Source organism: Mytilus californianus, unplaced genomic scaffold (assembly GCF_021869535.1).
Source record: "Mytilus californianus isolate M0D057914Y unplaced genomic scaffold, xbMytCali1.0.p SCAF_4, whole genome shotgun sequence".
NCBI classification, from domain to species: domain Eukaryota; kingdom Metazoa; phylum Mollusca; class Bivalvia; order Mytilida; family Mytilidae; genus Mytilus; species Mytilus californianus.
The window spans coordinates 106,573,860-106,592,929 of record NW_026262690.1 but is presented as its reverse complement, the minus strand read 5'-3'; the positions used below and the strand labels follow the sequence as shown (position 1 = coordinate 106,592,929).

Here is a 19,070-nt window from a genome sequence, read left to right as displayed (position 1 = left end):
CTTTTGAAATACCTTTTAAAAATATGAGTCGAGAACAACTGATTCTAGTCATGTCACAGGACTTAGGTTCTAGTTTTCATAAATGCCAAAGTTTCAACAGACTCTACACATGAGGCACTGTCTGATAGGCCTGTCAATTTCCACTCATTGGATTTGTATCCTGGTTTTTTAAGTTGAAAAAAGTTTATTCAAATTCAATCAATAAAAAAAAGAAGATGAGGTATGATTGCCAATGAGACAACTCTCTGCAAGAGACCAAATGACACAGAAATTAATAACTATAGGTCACCGTATTGCAAGTATTGTTTTTTCTTCTATATATGATCAAATATGATTTTGGAATTTTATGGTAAATAATTTCTTCATTTTTATTTAAAAAATATTTTTGTTCAAAAAATTACGGTATGGTATTTATTATAAAGCAACAGAATAAGGTAGGAACACCAGGTACTGATTTGTCTTGGTCCCGAAATGTCTCCTGTCTCCTGCGTTGCCAAACTGTCTATTAATCATGTCTATTAGATATGTCTCCTACGGTGCCAAACTGTCTATTAATCATGTCTATTAGATATGTCTCCTACGGTGCCAAACTGTCTATTAAACTTGGAACCGAATCATTTCCGAGCTGGTGACGAACTGTCTTGTAAAGTTACCTTATCTGTAAAGCGCATCCCTGATTCAGATCAGTAAGACTGGTTTCCGAGAATAGTATGCCTTTTACTTGTTAAAAAGTACATGACAAAGAACCAGTTTTAAATTATCGATTGCAAGTAAACATGTCAAATTAATACTTGTGTTTATCTTCTTTTCTTGTTTTTTGTTTATAATTACTTTGTTCATCAAAGTTGGATAAAATTTATTTCCTGCATAATAATTTAACTTGTCCCGTCGGACAAGCTTAATATAGTTTTTACTTGTCCGACCTTTTTTTCATCTGGTACCGGACAATCGGACAAGCGTTATTGTCGAGCCCTGTATATAAACGTCTTTTGGAAATTACAAATGTACATGTAATTTGATTTTGTTCAAACATAGAAGTAAGTGGTAACATTAGATTTTCAAACTATTTTTTAACAAGTTTGAGAAAATTACTATGTGTTTGAAAATATCATTGAAAGGTACTTATTTAATTAGTAAACTATACTTGGGAACGGTCCTTCTTATGGTTAGTTTAAATGAGCTTCTACTGTCTATAATTACTTAACCAAAATTCTATCAAGAAATATGAGCTTTGTTGGACATCCACTGGAAATAGAAACTCGTTCAGTTTTTCGGAAGCCTAGAGCACAATGTAGATGTGTTCATCTTTAAGCAGGCCTTACAATGGTATTTTTAAACACTGTGTGATGTATATAAGTTTTAATATAATGTAGATATAATTGTGAAATCTTCTCAAAGCATATATAGTGCCATATAGACATGACGGAAAAATATTTTTGTTGCAGTTCTGTTTTTGCCATCTTATTGTTCATGACTGTTAGATTGTTATTGCTCAAATAAATTTTGTTACTTGGTGAATTGTTTTATGAATTTAATCTGGATAATCCAGTTTGCTAAATAAACATATCATTAGTTCCTTATTGCAAATGTAAAATTTTGGCGATTTTATAGGATACAGAAATATTTTTATGTTTTTTAATTTTGATAAACTAAGATATTTTTGTACTTTTTAAAGTCGACAGCAAAAATCATACAAAAAATATGGTATGGTTTAATAGTGTTGTCAAAGAGGAAATTTTGTATTAATGAGGGGCCTCAATGGCTGAGTCCTACATATGGCAGGTGTGTATGACTCCAATCTTACCTGACTAGCATTTTCAGTTTTCCTTCCAAAGGTCGATTGTACCGTACTCTCCAGCTTCCTTCAACAACGAAAAACTGACCACCACAAAATAGCCAATAGTGGCTTTAAACACCAATCAATCAATGTATAATTGTCTATGAGGAACCTATCCACTAAGAACTATTAGATGGTGGTGCTTGAAAATTTAAGAGCTTGAAGGGAGATATAATGTTTGACAGGTTACCTCTTAGGTAAGACATTCTATTCTGGTACTCAGTCAAGTAATGGCAACTAGTCTTAAAGAAGTAAAGCCAAGCTTTAAATCACAGCAATTTGGCAAAAAAAAATATAAAATTGAGAATGGAAACAGGGAATGTGTCAAAGAGCAGAAAACAGCCCAAGGCCACCAATGGGTCTTTTACACAGCCAGAAAATCCTGCACCCAGAAGCGGGCTTCAGCTGGCCACTAAACAGTAATGTGTACTAGTACAGTGGAAATTAATGTCACATTTAACTCAGAAACATATAAATGAACCAAAATTTTTAAAATCATACAAGACTAACAGAGGTTCCTGACTTGGGACAGGCGTAACAATGTGGCGGGGTTAAACATGTTTTGTGAGATCTCAACCCTCCCCCTATTCCTCTAGCCAATGTGGAATAAACAAACATACAGCAATATGTACAGTAAAACTCAGTTTAAAAGAAACTGTTTATAGATGATTTTGTTGTACACAGAAAACATAAAAATTGTTAATAAGGTTTGAACATGAAACATACATTAATAAATTCATCTTCAAACAACACACTTACTACCATCATTACAATGTTTCAAAGTAATGAGACCTAACTTTGATAATTTATCTAATTGTATGTACTAAGACAGTAAGTAGATGAGAACAATTAGTTCAAGTTTATTAACAAGATTAACACTTGAACGATACATAACACTAGGACAACAATATCCAACCTTAAGGGAAAGAACCCTTACAGATTTAAGAAATCCAAAATCAGTCAGTAATATGAAAATTGTATATTAAGTTTCTGAAGTTGTTTGCATTTACTTCCTATAAGACCCAATAGAAAATAAGAGCACATGTCAGCCATTTGAACTTCAAGTAATTATAAATCCCAAGAAAACAAGCCTTTTATGAGATAATCTTTTCAGATTTGATTCAACCAACAAAATAGGAGAATTTCATTATATTCTTTAGGGTCCAGTGTTGAAAGATTGCTCATTTATTTCTAGTTGGCATCAGTATTGCAATTGTTATAATCTTTGAAATTGCATTTTATGTTGCTATACATATCAATACAAGAGTGCACACGCTGAAATGTCTCGCCTACTATACTGACCATTGATTTTATGTTGATAGTCCTAAATATAAAGTTTTATTACATGTATCACATTAACATTTATGATCCAAGAAAATGAGGTCAAGGTCAGATAAACCAAGCCGGAAATACATGTACACCTTTAATACAATCAATCCATACACCGAATATAGATGTCCTATTGCTTATAGTATAAAAGAAACAGACAAACCATGAAAATTTTATATTGACCAATGAACCATGAAAATGAGGTCAAGGTCAGATGAACCCTGCCAGACAGACATGAACACCTTAAAATCATTCCATGCATCAAATATAGTTGACCTATTATTAATAGTATCTAAGAAACAAAGTAAACCAGGAAAACTGAACATTGACCAATGAACCATGAAAATGAGGTGAAGGTCAGATGATACCTGCCAGACAGACATATACACCTTACAATCATTCCACACACCAAATATAGTTGGCCTATTGCTTAAAGTAAGAAAAACAGACCAAACCACAAAAACTTAACATTTAGCAATGAACCATGAAAATGAGGTCACGGTCAAATAAAACCTGCCAGACTGACATGAACATCATAAAATATTTCCATACACCAAATATAGTTGACCTAATGCATACATTATTAGAAAAAACAGACCAAAACACAAAAACTTAACATTGAGCAATGAACTGTGAAAAGGAGGTCAAGGTCAAATAAAACCTGCCAGACTGACATGTACATTGTAAAATATTTCCATACACCAAATATAGTTAGAAAAACAGACCAAAATACAAAAACTTAACTTTTACCACTGAACCATGAAAATGAGGTCAAGGTCAGATGACACCTGCCAGTTGGACATGTACACCTTACAATCATTACATAGACCAAATATAGTAGACCTATTGCTTATAGTATCTGAGATATGGACTTGACCATGAAAATTTAACCTTGTTCATTGATCCATGAAATGAGGTCGAGGTCAAGTGAAAACTGTCTGACAGGCATGAGGACCTTGCAAGGTACGCACATACCAAATATAGTTATCCTATTACTCATAATAAGAGAGAAATTAACATTACAAAAAACTTTTTTTTCAAGTAGTCACTGAACCATTAAAATGAGGTCAAGGACAATGGACATATGACAGAAGGAAATTTCATATCATAAAGTATCATCTATATACAAAGTATGAAGCATCCATGTCTTCTGCCTTCTGAAATATTAAGCTATTAAGAAGTTAGTTAACGCTGCCGCTGGATCACTATCCCTATGTTGAGCTTTCTGAGACAGAAGTTGCAGGCTCGACAAAAATCATGTCTAATATTGTAATTTTAAAAGAGCGAATACTAATTTGAAGTATTTTGTCTCATATATAAAAAAAAAATCTGGTATGATTGCCAATGAGGCAACTATTAACCAGAGAACAAATAACAGAGAATGTCAGATTACAGTTTAAGTATAACACTTCTTGATTTTGTTAATCTGTGTGTGTTCCTTAGCTCATGGTTGAAATCATCTAACAACTATCAAGATGAAGAACAGCAATAAAAGTGTTTTTCCTTTGATGTCTTGTTAAAAGTCGGGATATTGTTTTGGAATGCTGTATCACGTATCCTAACAAAATACCATGCAGCTTTTACACCATAACCATGTTGATTGATTGATTGGTGATTGCTTTACGCCGTGTCAGCACAAAAAGGCTATATCGCAGCGATAATAACCATATTGAAGTAGAACAATATGGGGTTGATATTCATAGGTAATATGTTCAAAGAATACCTGTAAGCAAAATAATTATAGAAGATGTGCCATGGGCATACGTTTGACAAAAAAACTTACAACTAAAATTGGTAGTCAGTCTTGAACAATTGTTTTGTTATAAATTAGGCCGTTAGTTTTCTTAATTGAATTGTTTCATATTTTTCATTCGGGGCCTTTTATAGCTGACTATACAATGTAGGTTTTTCTCATTGTTGAAGGCCGTACGGTTGCCTATAATTGCTTACATCCACTTCATTTGAACCTTGGTGGATAGTTGTTTCATTGGCAATCATACCACATCTCCTTATTTTTATATAGTTTACTTTCAGTCAATGTTAGTCCTTAGATTTTTTGTGAAACCCAGGATTGAGCCTTAAACAAGCAGCAATCAATCAATATAGGTTTCAAATCTTTAAAAAAAAAGTAAGGCTTCATGCAAAATATGTTGCAAGAAAAAAACAAGCATGTTTTTAATTCTGTTTATTTAATAAATCTATAAAATTTGAAAATATAACAATTTTCATTTGATATGTATATAAACTTTTAGCAAAAAATATCAAATCAATGAGCAATTATCTGCACCAAATTAATAACAGGAAGCACCAACTAAGAGCCTTGTTTAGAGGTTAGCAGATATCTCATATCCCTACAATTCTTGAATTAAAATACCACAAAATAAATTAACTATTTCCATATACCTAAAATTTTAATTATCATGTTTGTCAAAAAATACATGTTTTTTATTTCCTCATCCCTAATAGTTATGAAGATGTTAAATATATTGCATTGCCACAATTAAAAGGATGAAATTCTGATATCCATAAAATCCTAAACAAGGCTTTAAATAACTGAAATAGCACCAGGGGCATTCAATACATAAATTTGAAAACTTTCACAATGGCCCTCATAAATTGATACATGATAGAAAAAATACAAAATAAACTTGTATGCATATGCCAACAAAAACTGGTTTATCATTTTCTACTAATATTTAAATTTGATAAAATAAAATGTTCCCTCTGCATGTCAAGTGTTAAAATTTAAGCAAAGGTATATATATAAAGGAGAAAATATGATAAGGCCCCTTTTTAGTCCACTGAATTCGAATATCAAAAGTATATTAAATTTATCAAAAAACATCCTTAGAATATTCATAAGACATATGTCTGCCAGTTATCAGTATTCATATTGTTGAATTTTGAATTATATATTTGTATTATTGCTTCAATTTCAACTGCCAAAATAGCATCATTTAGATATCTTGTGATTAATATTTATATATGTGCCAAAGCCTTACCCAAAATGTCTTAAACAAAGATGTTAATGTAAGAAAAATACCTTTCTGAGTAATGGCTTTGGCTCATGTTTAATAGTCAATGACATCATAAGTTACATTTTTCACTAAAATGACGAGATTAAAACATTCAATTCATTTACAATGTATCACCAAAATTAACTTTATTTTGAAAGGCTTGAAGAATTTTAGAATTTTTGCTATTATATTTTAATGGTTTTAATTAAACCTCTTCTTTTGCTTTTCAATTTGGATTGACATGGAAAACCTTAAAATTGCATGATTTTTCTGTAGTAAAAAAGAGTTTTCCTCTTGTTTGAAATGGTATAGGTAGTATTTACTACAACACCAAATACCAGTGACAGTTTTATGTACACATATTAATTGATTGAGTTAGAACTATGCTGTTTTATAGTAGGAACACAAACTACATACATTGCATAGTAAACAAATAATAAAATTGTCAAAATAACAACAACAACAGTACATGTACATGAATAGTTATTACTATGGTTGCAGTGAAATGCAGTGATTGTCCAGTAAAATATAAATTGATAATTTCACTCCTCTGAGTCTTACAGCAATGGGTAGAGTCTAGACATTGGATGAAATTATGTCCTAGAGCCTCTTAACAAATTGAGAATGCATTAAAAATGAAGTATTTTTTTTTTTCGATTTCTACTACATGTATATATCCATCTAAAAGTTATTGTTATAAATAGAAAAACTGATCTAAGAATTCAAATATAAAAAAAATATTCAACTTGTGACTAAAAACTGGCAAACAAATTATAATTAACTCATGTACTAAATATCTGAATTAACAGTACTCTTTTTTTAAGCCATGATTATCTGATGTCACCAAAAAATGTTACATTTTCATTATTTCATAAATACTGTACATACGGTAACATGGACTGGATCAAAATAAATTACACACAAAGACTAGAAAATGGACTAGAAAATGGAATGTTACCGTCAAAACATTCAAAAACATGATTCTGATATAAATTATTATCACATTAAGTCAAGTCAAACAGATGAAAAAGCAAAACTAAAATTTCCCGCAATAAATAATATATGAACATGTGTCACCTGGACAAAATGATTAAACTATGTCAAAAATATTTCTAGATTCAATTTCTTAAAATTAGAAATCTTCAACAGATCTAAAGGTGGCACATAACAGTACAGGGAGATAACTCTGTAACAATCAGCTGAACGTTTTAATCACATTCTATTGTTAAGGAAATATTAAACTTCTCAATGATCAAAATTAGTGTTTGTCAAACTGCTATATATCCAATGAAATTTTTCCGATAAAGTGTTTGGTTCAAGTTTCTTGAAATTTTTATATTTTTGTCAAAGGGTCGAAGTAAATATTTTGTCAAAATTTTATGAAAATTAAACAAGCCAAATTAATTTTAGTCAAGGTGTTTGGTACCACCTTAATTCAAGGATTCACCAAACTTTACAGTGTTATTTTATTTTTTGGTAAAAAATACAAGCTGATAAAATGCTTCATTGTTGTGTTTAAGTTCACATTTTCACATTTTTTGTTGTTTTCTTTTGTCCTACTGAAAATACATAAATACAACCAAAATATCACCATATATGAGTTTTAAACAATTGACAGACTATGAGATTCTTCAAAATGGAATGTATACTATAAAATACAACATACCCACATCTACAGGCATTGGAATACCCAGCAGTGAAGAAATGCAAGAATCATGTGACAGAAGAAAAATTGACTGATTTTTTTTAGTTACTTAAAATTCTATCCTTTATTTGCATATATTCAAAAGATTTTCTCTCCTGATAGGAATGTTTTTTTTCGTAGAAAAAACAATTAATATAAAATAAAACCTACCTATTTTTTACTTTCATGCAAAAAAAAATTTTTTAATTAAATTTTGCATTAGAGAGTATATATGGAGAGTAATCCTGGCAACATAATTGACATGAACCAGGATATTTTTGATATTAAAAACTTCATTTCTATGACATTGTTGCTCAAAATTTCAAAATGTTTGCCAAAAACAGAAATTTGATAAAAGTTGTGAGCAGTTATAATATCACATGTATATTAGAAATCACAACCAAATCTACAATTCATCACTTAATCTTTCAGAAACCTTGTCAGCATGTTTGTCTATAAGATATTGCAGGTACCCAACAGTAGGATATTTCTTCTTGTATGTTCCTACGAATACATCATCTAATCCTTTTAATTCGTTATCTGACAATGAACTCTGTAATAAAAAAAAACACAAGAAATTGAATGCATTATCATATATGTTGTGGTCAGTATACTCGATTGCTATTTCAGGACCCTGACAAATCCCATGCTCAATATACATATTATAAAATTCCCGACCAAATATCAAATTGTTCCTTAATATAGAAGCTTAGTAAGGAAAAAAAAAAAAAATGACTGCAATATACCAGGCATTCTCTAGTATAAATGAAGGTATATTGTGTAACACATGTATATGAAAAATTTTAATGTGTTAGCTCATGAGATAACAGTCCTCAAGAAGACAGTCACATAGGATCCTACATCAACACATTTTTTGACTAAGAGCCAACCAGTCTTTACTAATATTCCTAAATATCCACACATTTGGCAGAAAATACCATTTTTAAAGTGTTTTGTTTTAAACAGCAAGTTCAAGACCAAGATGAACAAAAACACGAAAGATACTACATGTAGTAACAAAATTTGGATGTTTAATTTTTACAACCAGCTATGTTTTATACTCATCTTATGTACAATACAGTTCCTTTATAAATTTAACATTTTCAGAGAGCACTGAAAAGAAACTTCTTCATCTAAAGAACATTTTTTCTTACTATATCATGATGCATATCTTTGTCTTCTAATGACCATGTAGCTATGGCATATGAAGCATCTTTTCCTGCTAGTTGGTTATAAGCTGCACCTTTTCCATAAAAATCTGTAAATTTGAAAACAACAAATTATGTTTTGGTAAGAAAAGTACAAGGTTAAGATTTCAGAAGTTTTAATTATAATTCTCTGCATTTTCTATATATCGACAATTCTTGTTTTGCATTTACTGTGTCGTAGTTTTACTCAGTCATTATCTGCAGATTTCTATATTTCAGCTGATTTCCAAGTTTCTCAGCTAAACGCTTTCTTATTTTTATATGTCTGTCCAAGATGGAACCTATTATAGTATACCAATGACGGTCCGTCAACACTTTGTATGAACAGTCAATTCACTTTGATAAATTCTCATATAACTTGAACGCAACATTAGAATTGATGGAAGAAAGCTCCATTTTTATTTTTTTTTATTTTATGCTATGTCATTCTAGAATAAGGGAACTTTGACCCTTAGATTTAAGCCAATTATTCACAAATCAGGCACTATAAATTAAACTCCAGTATTCCTGCATTGATTTCCTTCAACTTTACATTATTGTGGGGATTGATAAAAAGAAGCTCCCTTGTGATTTTTTTTATTTTTCAGTTTGTCTTTCCAGAGTATTAAACCCTATGTAATAACTGCTTTAGAAATACTAGTATCATGTTAAGCTGCTACACAAGAAAGGTTGATTTTCTTGTCATGCAAAAGTGACTTAAGCCCTCAAATTCCTAGCTTAAACCTGGGTTTAGCTAGCTATAAAACCAGATTTAATCCACCATTTTCTACACAAGAGATGCCTGTACCAAGTCAGGAGTATGACAGTTGTTTTCCATTCGTTTGATGTGCTTGAGCTTTTGATATTGCCATTTGATAAAGGACTTTCCGTTTTGAATTTTCCTTGGAGTTTGGTATTTTTGTTTGTTTTACATTTTTTTATACCAACTGGGAATATTTTTTGCAATTTTCTTTCAATCTGTGATTAAGCAAATATAAATAATAATACTCCTCTTGAAAATTTCCCACTCAACAGTAATTGTTAGTTCAGAAATAGTCAAGAAAAATGATTTTCAAGAGATTATTAGACATAATTTTGATTGATATTTTTCCTTTAGAACCTGGTGCAATGACAGTCAATGTCGACCACTATAGAACCTGGTGCACTGACAGTCAATGTCGACCACTATGGAAATATTGGAAACATCATGGAACACTTGAAGAATTACATGTAAAATCGTATGAGAAAATACAAATGCATAATATGTTAGCTAATTAAGGAGTATATGTCTGGTGCTAGTCAGGCATGGGGTAATTTTAATCAGCTGTAATCGATTAAATTTTGCAATGTAATCCCATGTAATCAGTAATCATGTAATTTCTGATTACAATAATAATTTAATCGATTACAATGTAAAACAAAGGTGTAATCATGATTACTTTGAAATTACATTCATATGATTACTTGTTGATAACAAATTTTGTATATGAAAATAGTTTTTGATATCGATATAAAAATAAGATGTGAAGCAGGAATGAAAAATCATAAAACTAGTATTTACTATGATGGATTGTTGTTCAATGTGATTGATCATATCATCTATATAACAAGTTTAGTATAACCAAGTTGGGCAGGTAGAGTGAAAATGTGTGATTTATTTTGTAAACAGTTTACTAAAGGAATTTACTTTTCCAAATGTAATTAAAAAAAAGAGTTATCTACCTTTGCCTTCTGTTACATCAAAAACAACACCACGTACTGCAAGATAAACTGGCTTTTCAGACTAAAAAAGAAATCAGTAAATGTAATCAGTTATAAGTAAAGAAAAATGTTAAATGAAATATAACAAATTTTGTTATAACGTTCAGCGGCAAATTAATATGCATATTCAGGATGAGAGTATGTTAATGTAATATGAATATTTACCCTCCTTTGTACTAGACCGACACGCTGAGCCGGGATTTTAACGTGCTAGCTCACAAGGTAACAGTCTGCAGGAAGACTTGTCACCTTACCCGGACACATTATTCTGACTCAAAGCAGACCAGTCTTTGCCCTTACTCCTTAATGATGCGTGCTTGGCGGAGAAGCAGCAAATACCAATTTTAAAGTCTTTGGTTTGACCCGGCCGGGGTTAGAACCCACTACCTCCCGCACTCAAGGCGAACATGCTCCTAAGACTACTGAGGCGTTTTTTGCATTTTCTGCTTGGGAAGTGTGATTTTTAATATTCTCATCATGATCTTCATATGTTGTACTTAGTTAAATGAAAAAAAAATTTGAAACATTTGTGAAATCAATTGAAATTTTAATGAAAAGTTTTTGGACCACAAAAGACAGGTTAATTTCGATTTTATTGTTTTTAATTATACTGTTCCAGATCTAGAGTTATGGTAATTAACATTTTTGTGGTTTCTGGATAATAAATAGATGGAAAAACCTTTTTTTAAACTTTTACAAATTTTTATGGAATGTTTTGGACTTTTTAACACAGGTTAATTTTGATTTTGTTTGTTTTCACTTCTACCGTTTCAGAGTTATGGTACTTAATTATGGGAAATTTATGTAATTTAAATGTTTTAATTCAGTATATACATGATACATCTGAAGAAATACAAATTGTGTTTATTACATTAAGTGTAAACCCTGGTGTAGACATGCAGTACAGGTATGTGGTGGATAGTCTCATTGGCAATCATACCACATCTCCTTATTATTATGGTCAGATCATATGTGTTCATACGTCATATGAATTTGTACTATCATTAGTATGCATGCTTTTTCAATGGAAATTATGACGTCACAATGCATTTCTAATAGCACGAAAACACATGAGACGTCAGGATACATGTTGTCTATTTCTTGGATAGAATGATTTTTTTTGTGTGAATCAAAAGCTATTTCTTTGACAGTATGTGCAGTTTAGAGGGTATAACAAGTTTTGATTAGTGTATATTTTTATGTAAGAGTTGGTTAAAAAGCGATAAGGGCTCTGTTTCCATTAATACTTGAAACTCCTCCCCCCTTTTTCATAAAATAGCATATTTGATAGTCGTACATCAGATCCGTCGAATTGTCTGAGTTCAGATTCCGAGAAAATCTTTGCAGGTTCATTTTCGTTCTTCCCTGCTATTTCAATTTCAACTTGTTGATATTTCCCTTTGCTATTAGAGAAAATAACGAGAAATAAGACAGCTGTCAGAATTCGACTGGTGGCTGCCATTGTTGTTGTTTAATGGTTGAATAATACACGAGATTTCATTGATTGAACATCTTAAAATAACCAATCACGGCCATTGTAACGTATTTCCCGTTGTGAGTCAAATGCCGGGGTGTTAACTTCCGGTTTGTCTGCTAGGAGGAAAAGACCAAAGTTTGCATATTACTGCTAAATCCATCACCATCTGCCATGGATAAAGATGGGAGGAAAGTTGTTGTCTGTGATAATGGCACAGGAGTAAGCACAATGAAAAAAATATTTCAAACTTCGCCGTTCTAATGTGTATAAATATGTAAACAAACCCGGAAGTGTCAATGTAGAAGATGTTCATTGCTATTTATATTTATCTGTACATTTTTAATGTATATATATAAAAATTGCAATGCACAATCTACAATTTAATTAACACACACACACAAGTAATTGATTTTCACTTTGCACATATAACTGTGTGAATTTTCAAATGTCAATTACTATAATTTACCAACATTGGCAACAACCCCTTTTTAATAGGATGAACTTTTCTATTCTTTGACAGGCATTGAAAACTTTATATTTATTTTATATGCATGGATAATAGTTTTGTATTGTAGATACTAGTCAGTTTTCTCTCCATAGTGATTTAGATGAACAGGCTCGAAACATGATTTTAAGAAGTCAGAAGGAAGTTCAATGGATTGTGCTACTTCAGATTGATTGATTGATGTCTGATAAATATTCAACAGAAAGTGTTGAATGCATATTTTAGATGATTAAATCTTAATGAGATACTAAACCTGCTTTGTACTAGGATGACATGCCATGGAATTTTGATTTTTTTGCTCTCATGGTCAGTCAGCAGGAAGACATGAAATAACATCCTGCTTGTACACATTTTTCCCACTCAGAGCAGACAAGCAAATGCCAACTTCAATGCTTACCAACAAGCACAAACCACATCTCACAAGATATAACATTCATGGACATAATTTAGAATTGGTTGATTCAGCGAAATATCTAGGAGTAGCAACCCATAAAACCATTAATTAAAACACGTGCACACACACATAAAAAGTATAGCTAAAACTTAAAAAAGGCAAATTCAACTAGGGCTTCATCCAAAGAAACCTGCACCACTGTCCACAACATACTAAAGCTGTATGCTACACAACGCTAGTTAGACCATTGCTTAAGTATGCTTGTTCAGTTTGGGACCCATTTACCAACCTTAACATACAGAAACCAGAAAGTGTGCAAAGAAGATCAGCCCAGTTTTTAATGAACGACTACCAACAAACCAGCAGTGTGTCATCAATGCTAAAAACTCTACAGTAACAACCACTAGTCTTGGGGAGGGCTAGATGTAAAGCGGTAATGACATACAGAATAGTACGTGGGGCCACACTTAAAAATATTTTGGTTTGCCCAAACCCTACCCAACATCGAGACAGTGGGTAGGTAGGTAGGCATTTTCTGTTCTTTTTTATTTGGCAAAGAGAAATTTAAGTATCAATGTTTATAAGTCTTCATGCCTATCTGAATAAAACAAAATATTTTCACATCAGGACAATAAAAGATTTTGAGTAGGCAGCTATTTTCTGGGAATACATAGGTAGGGTTAGGGCAAACAAACCTATTCTTTTTTATGGCCAGGCCTTGTAGCAATACCAACACTAGAGCTACATAATTCATAATCAGTAGTTAGAGGACACACAGCACAATTTCATGTACCATATGCCAAAACATCAACACACAGGCATTCATTCTTCCCAGGCAGTATACGGATATGGAACAGCTTTCCACAACCTTTGGTGGATAGTACCTCACTAGATGCTTTTAAGCAGGGTCTACTGAGCTGCAGCATCCCTTAATCACAACTATCAGACTGTGTTTAACTTGCATCTGTAAATATTTTCTTGCACCTTTGTTGTTTCACCAAGCATGGGCGATAGTGCGATAATACTCAATTAGAGGACTCCATGGATGAAATTTAAATGATGGAGGAGGCTCTTACCAGGACAAAAACCCTATGTGTCTTGATCGAAAATATCTTATTCCTACATTTTATTGTAAGGAATAGTGAATAGACTGATATATTGTTTATTATATTCATTTCATTATAGAGTAACCCAGGCCATAATCTTGCCGGCGAAATGACGATTTAAGTCGCCAAGGAATTTTGAAAATCGCTAAAACTCGCCGGCTGACTGACTTCATGGCGAAGTCAAATCGCTATCAAAATCGGTAAAAGGGAGACAACTTAAATTTTACAAGTTTCACAGGTAACAAAAATGGCGGCGACAAGGAAAATCGAAATTTTCGAAAGTGACCCAGGACTAATACTTTCGAATAAATGAAATAAATACAATGGCGACTTTGAGCATCCACAGATTTAACATTCAAAACTAGTGAAACAAGAAACAGAGCGTCTGTTGAATTATCATTTTACGATGATTTTCATCCGAGGATGTTGCGTAATCACTCAGCTGATTTGTTTTCTTTTTATTTATTACGAGACGATCAATTTTACTATTCGGTAGGTCAAGGGTGGGAATGAACGGAAATTTTTTACATTCTTTGATTAAAAATTGAAATATAATAGGTAGAAAGACAGCTTATGGATAAGTTGACTGCAAACGTACAAAACAAATGGCCAGCTTGTGACCAATTTGTTAATTAGGGCTCATAAATTGGGGAGATATCTTGTATAACAAAATGATAAAAATTAGCTCTTTATCGACTCATTAAAATGTGATTGCTAAATATTTTCATTTATATTGAATCTTTCACGAGATTCTCAACTTACAGCTGACATGATGTACTGGACAGTCAATATTTTTTAAAAATTATGTCATGTGATGAAAAACATTAAATTGCCCAGTCATTAAAAAGTCATCACATAAACTGGGAGCCATATTTTTCTGGACTTATTGAAGCAGACGCACATGGGATTAATGCATGATAATATTCCCAGAGACCTATAATACAATTGTATTATATGTCTCTGATATTACTAGGCAAGCAACAAACTTAAATTCAAGTTGACATCACAAAAGGTTGAATGAATAAATAACAACTACATTGTCTAAACCTTTTTATGAAGAATTTTCAATTCATACATTTTATACAATATCATATAAAACACTGCAAGTATATTTATTATTGCATAAATAAAAACAATTTTCCCTTAATGATGTACACGAAAACACTATGCAAACGAAACGGTAATGGAATTTCACTTCTCCATGAAATTGATCACTTCTCCCAACTCTCTCATGGAAGGAGAAGTCACTTCTCCCTCTCAAAAATCCTAGATTAGGCCCTGGTAACCAATATTTTCTTTAATTGTCATTTGTAACAATTCCAATATCAAACCTGCATGGCTCCTCTTATTCAAGAATAACTACAATTCAACCCGGAGTTGTTGGGTGTGAACATGGGGAAGTGAAAATGAAGATAAAACAGTGAGAAAACATGAACATGTATCACTAGGAAAGCCATATGGTTATAGTGCCCGATTAATGGCAAGAACGCCAGATTATGGTTAATAAATAACCATAATTCGTAATTATAGATGTTTGACACAGAAATAGACCTCCTCCTCTGACTTTAGACGTTTGCTGTATTTTTAGACTTTCGTCCGGCGTTTTAGATGTTTGCCGTAATCCCTCTCATACTCTTAGATAACGATGTCCCTTTAATAACTCGCGCGAACGACGTGTGTATTATTTAACATTAGCTATAGTATTTTTAAAAGTGTTTCAGTTAATACACATGATTTATCGTGTCGACGGGAATTAGCTGTTTGTCCGATAAAACTGATGTGTATTGAGTCGTCTATAGAACCAGTGAAGCGTGAGCGACGGTTATAAATACATCGTTAAAATGTAGAACAGATATATATATATATTCAATGCAAATCAGAATCTGTTAAACTTAACCATCTTATTTCCGATGTTTTTGAAAATATAGTTACCTGTAAATGAAGACAGAAACAGATAGTATAGAGCTATGGTTAAGACAGAGACATATAATATAAAATGTCGCTGCTTTAGATGATTACATCTTTTTTCGTTTTCTTGTATCAGTGTTGCAGGTTTTTTCAAATTAAGGAGAAAGATCGAAATACAAATACGAAACGCTTTTAAGCATTGCTTTTCTGATTAAATAACTATCGATTTTTTTTCATTGGTCAATAATAAAAATCTATTTTAATACGACTAATGTAAACTATGAATACAGGTGGTACCTTTGCAATACACAACTGCAAATATCTATGAATGGAAGTCGTTTTACGTAAAACAAAAAACGCGTAAATTGAACTTATATCTATGATAGATACATAACGTTAACCGATAGTTTGGGTCAGAATGTGATTTTTTTTTATCAAATTAAATTCGTCTTTAATTGCCATGTTTAGAAAAATAAATCAGTTATGTCTATTTTTGGTCCTTGTCCCGGAAAACTAAATACATATTGGTCACGGAAACACAGAAGTATATGGATAATGTCATTAGTGAAAAAAATTGTTGGGCTTGACTTGAAGAATTTGTCAGGTTTCTACTCTGCAGCTATAATGGAAAACGCGTATCCCTCAGTTCCGTGATGGACATTAATTAAAGTTTACTGAAATTTCTTATGAACACATACAATTAAATGATCGCGACATGTCACCTAGATAATGTCCCGTTGATCTGCGAAGTCGGCATTGACAGTCTATTATTGGGAATTTAAAATTTTAAAATCAATTCCAATACTGAAGTTTGCTATCTTTAGTGAGAGCAATTAAGACAAGCAACGAGGTCTATCAAGGTCTGTGTGTAGAATTTTAAATAAAAATTTAAACACTTGTTTATTTATAACAAATTTATATTGTGATAATTACATTACTTGTGTTGATTCAACGGAAAATATTTTAATTTTGTCTTCCTATAAAAAGTGAACTGTTTTTACTAATTGAAAACATGCTATCCTTTATTGTACCCCGATTTATATGTTACATAGATTACAATACCTGTCAATCATTACCCCGAGATGTTTGAGAACGCATGACTGGTTGTCCTAAATACAAAATGTATTAGACAACGCACACCTACTATTATAAACAAATTTGTGTCCAGTTTAAACGTCAACAGGTAAACAGAAGTGTGGTAATTGAACACTTGCATAACTGCTGCGGTTACATTTTTAATTATTTTCATTGATTGTTGAATAATGGTTTAGACAAAGCAATTTAAATTGATTGCAAACATCATATGTAATTAATGTACTTTAATGCATTAATTTCAAAAAGAAAGGACGTCATCGGACTGTCTGATTATTGTCTTCGACGCGATTTTATTAAATATATATGACACAAAGTTTTTAAGATGCAAACTTCCCCTAACTTTTTAAATGTTAAAATTAAAAGTATGATTTCGTTCTAACATGTCTAAAGCAAATTACTAACTGACATATTTCTACTCACTTTGGACTGATTGGAAGTTTGTCGTTACACAGCCTTCACGCTTAACTTAGGAGTCCACAAGCCAGAAGCTCAATTTAAAAAAAAATTTAGTTGGATTCTGTGGCTTGTAGAGAAGACTTTTACAAGCCCGAAAGCAATTTTACAAGCCATAGCCATAGGACTTGTGGTTAAGCGTGAAAACTGGTTACAAGTCCAGTGGCAAATATTTTGTATATATATATATATATTTCTTTCTGATAAATAATGTTGTAGATTAAAGTTTTTATTTATTTATTGCTAAGGGTAAACTTTCTGCCTTCAAAATCCTGGGACTGTTTTAGAACAGATAAAAAATACAAAATACACACGAAAACGATCTCGAAATGTCGAAATGTAGAAGTTAGGCAGCAATTCATTTAGATCTTTGTATGCCCCATTTATGGACATTATGTTAGTTTAAACATATTTATTTATAGAGGATTGGGAATCAAGTTATTGCAACTTATATTAATCCCTTTCCACTTTGCGAGTGCTGCCTTGTAGCGGCATTAGCCTGCTCTTTTTCGAAATCTACAAGGGTGTCTTTTACGTGCAAGAGATATTGCTCTCTCATAACACGGGCCATACTCGCAAAAGGTGTCAAGAGAGAGCCGAAAATTCAGTCCTTGAAATTTTCTCCTAAGAACGGACATTATGTTTTCTGGTCTATGCATCTGTACGTCCGTTCGTCCGTTCGTTCGTCTGTCCCGCTTCAGGTTAAAGTTTTTGGTCAAAGAAGTTTTAGATGAAGTTAACGTCCAATCAACTTGAAACTTAGTACATATGTTCCCTATGATATGATCTTTCTAATTATTATGCCAAATTAGAGTTTTGACCCCAATTTCACGGTCCACTAATAAAATTGAGAATGGAAATGGGGAATGTGTCAAAGAGACAACAACCCGACCAAAGAGCAGATAACAGCCGAAGGTCACCAATGGGTCTTCAAGGCAGCGAGAAAATCCCGCACACAAACATAGAAAATGAAAGTGCGGGTGGGGCATTCGTGTACTATGGACACATTCTTGTTCATTCTTGAAATAACAATGTCTTTAGAAGGAGCAGATGCACTAGACACGGACATAACTAATGCTATTCGGAAGGCTCAAAAGAACAGGAGAGTATTCCATTTTTTTTATTATTTGTAAATAATGTTTTCAATTTTACACTGCAGTTTAGCATTTGATAATTCATTGATAACATTCTGGTGTAACACAAACAAACAACTTGTAACGTCCCATTTCATTGGCCGAAAGATTCAAATACAACAACAATCGTAGTGTGCACGTGAATTGACACAGGTGACCGACAATGGAATGTACTATGTTTTAC

General features: G+C 32.2%; 2 protein-coding genes across 2 annotated transcripts in view; one reads left to right on the top strand and one right to left on the bottom strand.

Moving 5' to 3' along the window:
• Positions 1 to 5,336: 5,336 nt before the first annotated feature.
• LOC127739015 (neudesin-like) lies at positions 5,337 to 12,277 on the bottom strand. Its single transcript, XM_052250578.1, has 4 exons — positions 12,113 to 12,277; positions 10,777 to 10,837; positions 9,022 to 9,125; positions 5,337 to 8,420 (listed from the first exon to the last, which is right to left on the bottom strand). The coding sequence occupies exons 1-4, from the start codon at positions 12,275 to 12,277 to the stop codon at positions 8,274 to 8,276; spliced, it is 477 nt and encodes a 158-aa protein (XP_052106538.1). The 3' UTR covers positions 5,337 to 8,273.
• Positions 12,278 to 12,369: 92 nt separating this feature from the next.
• The window catches only part of LOC127739014 (actin-related protein 2), a 32,609-nt gene continuing 25,908 nt past the window's right edge, over positions 12,370 to 19,070 (top strand). Inside the window, exon 1 of the mRNA XM_052250577.1 lies at positions 12,370 to 12,511. Coding sequence (XP_052106537.1) covers positions 12,464 to 12,511 — 48 coding nt within the window. The 5' untranslated portion in view covers positions 12,370 to 12,463. The remainder of the gene's footprint in view (positions 12,512 to 19,070) is intronic.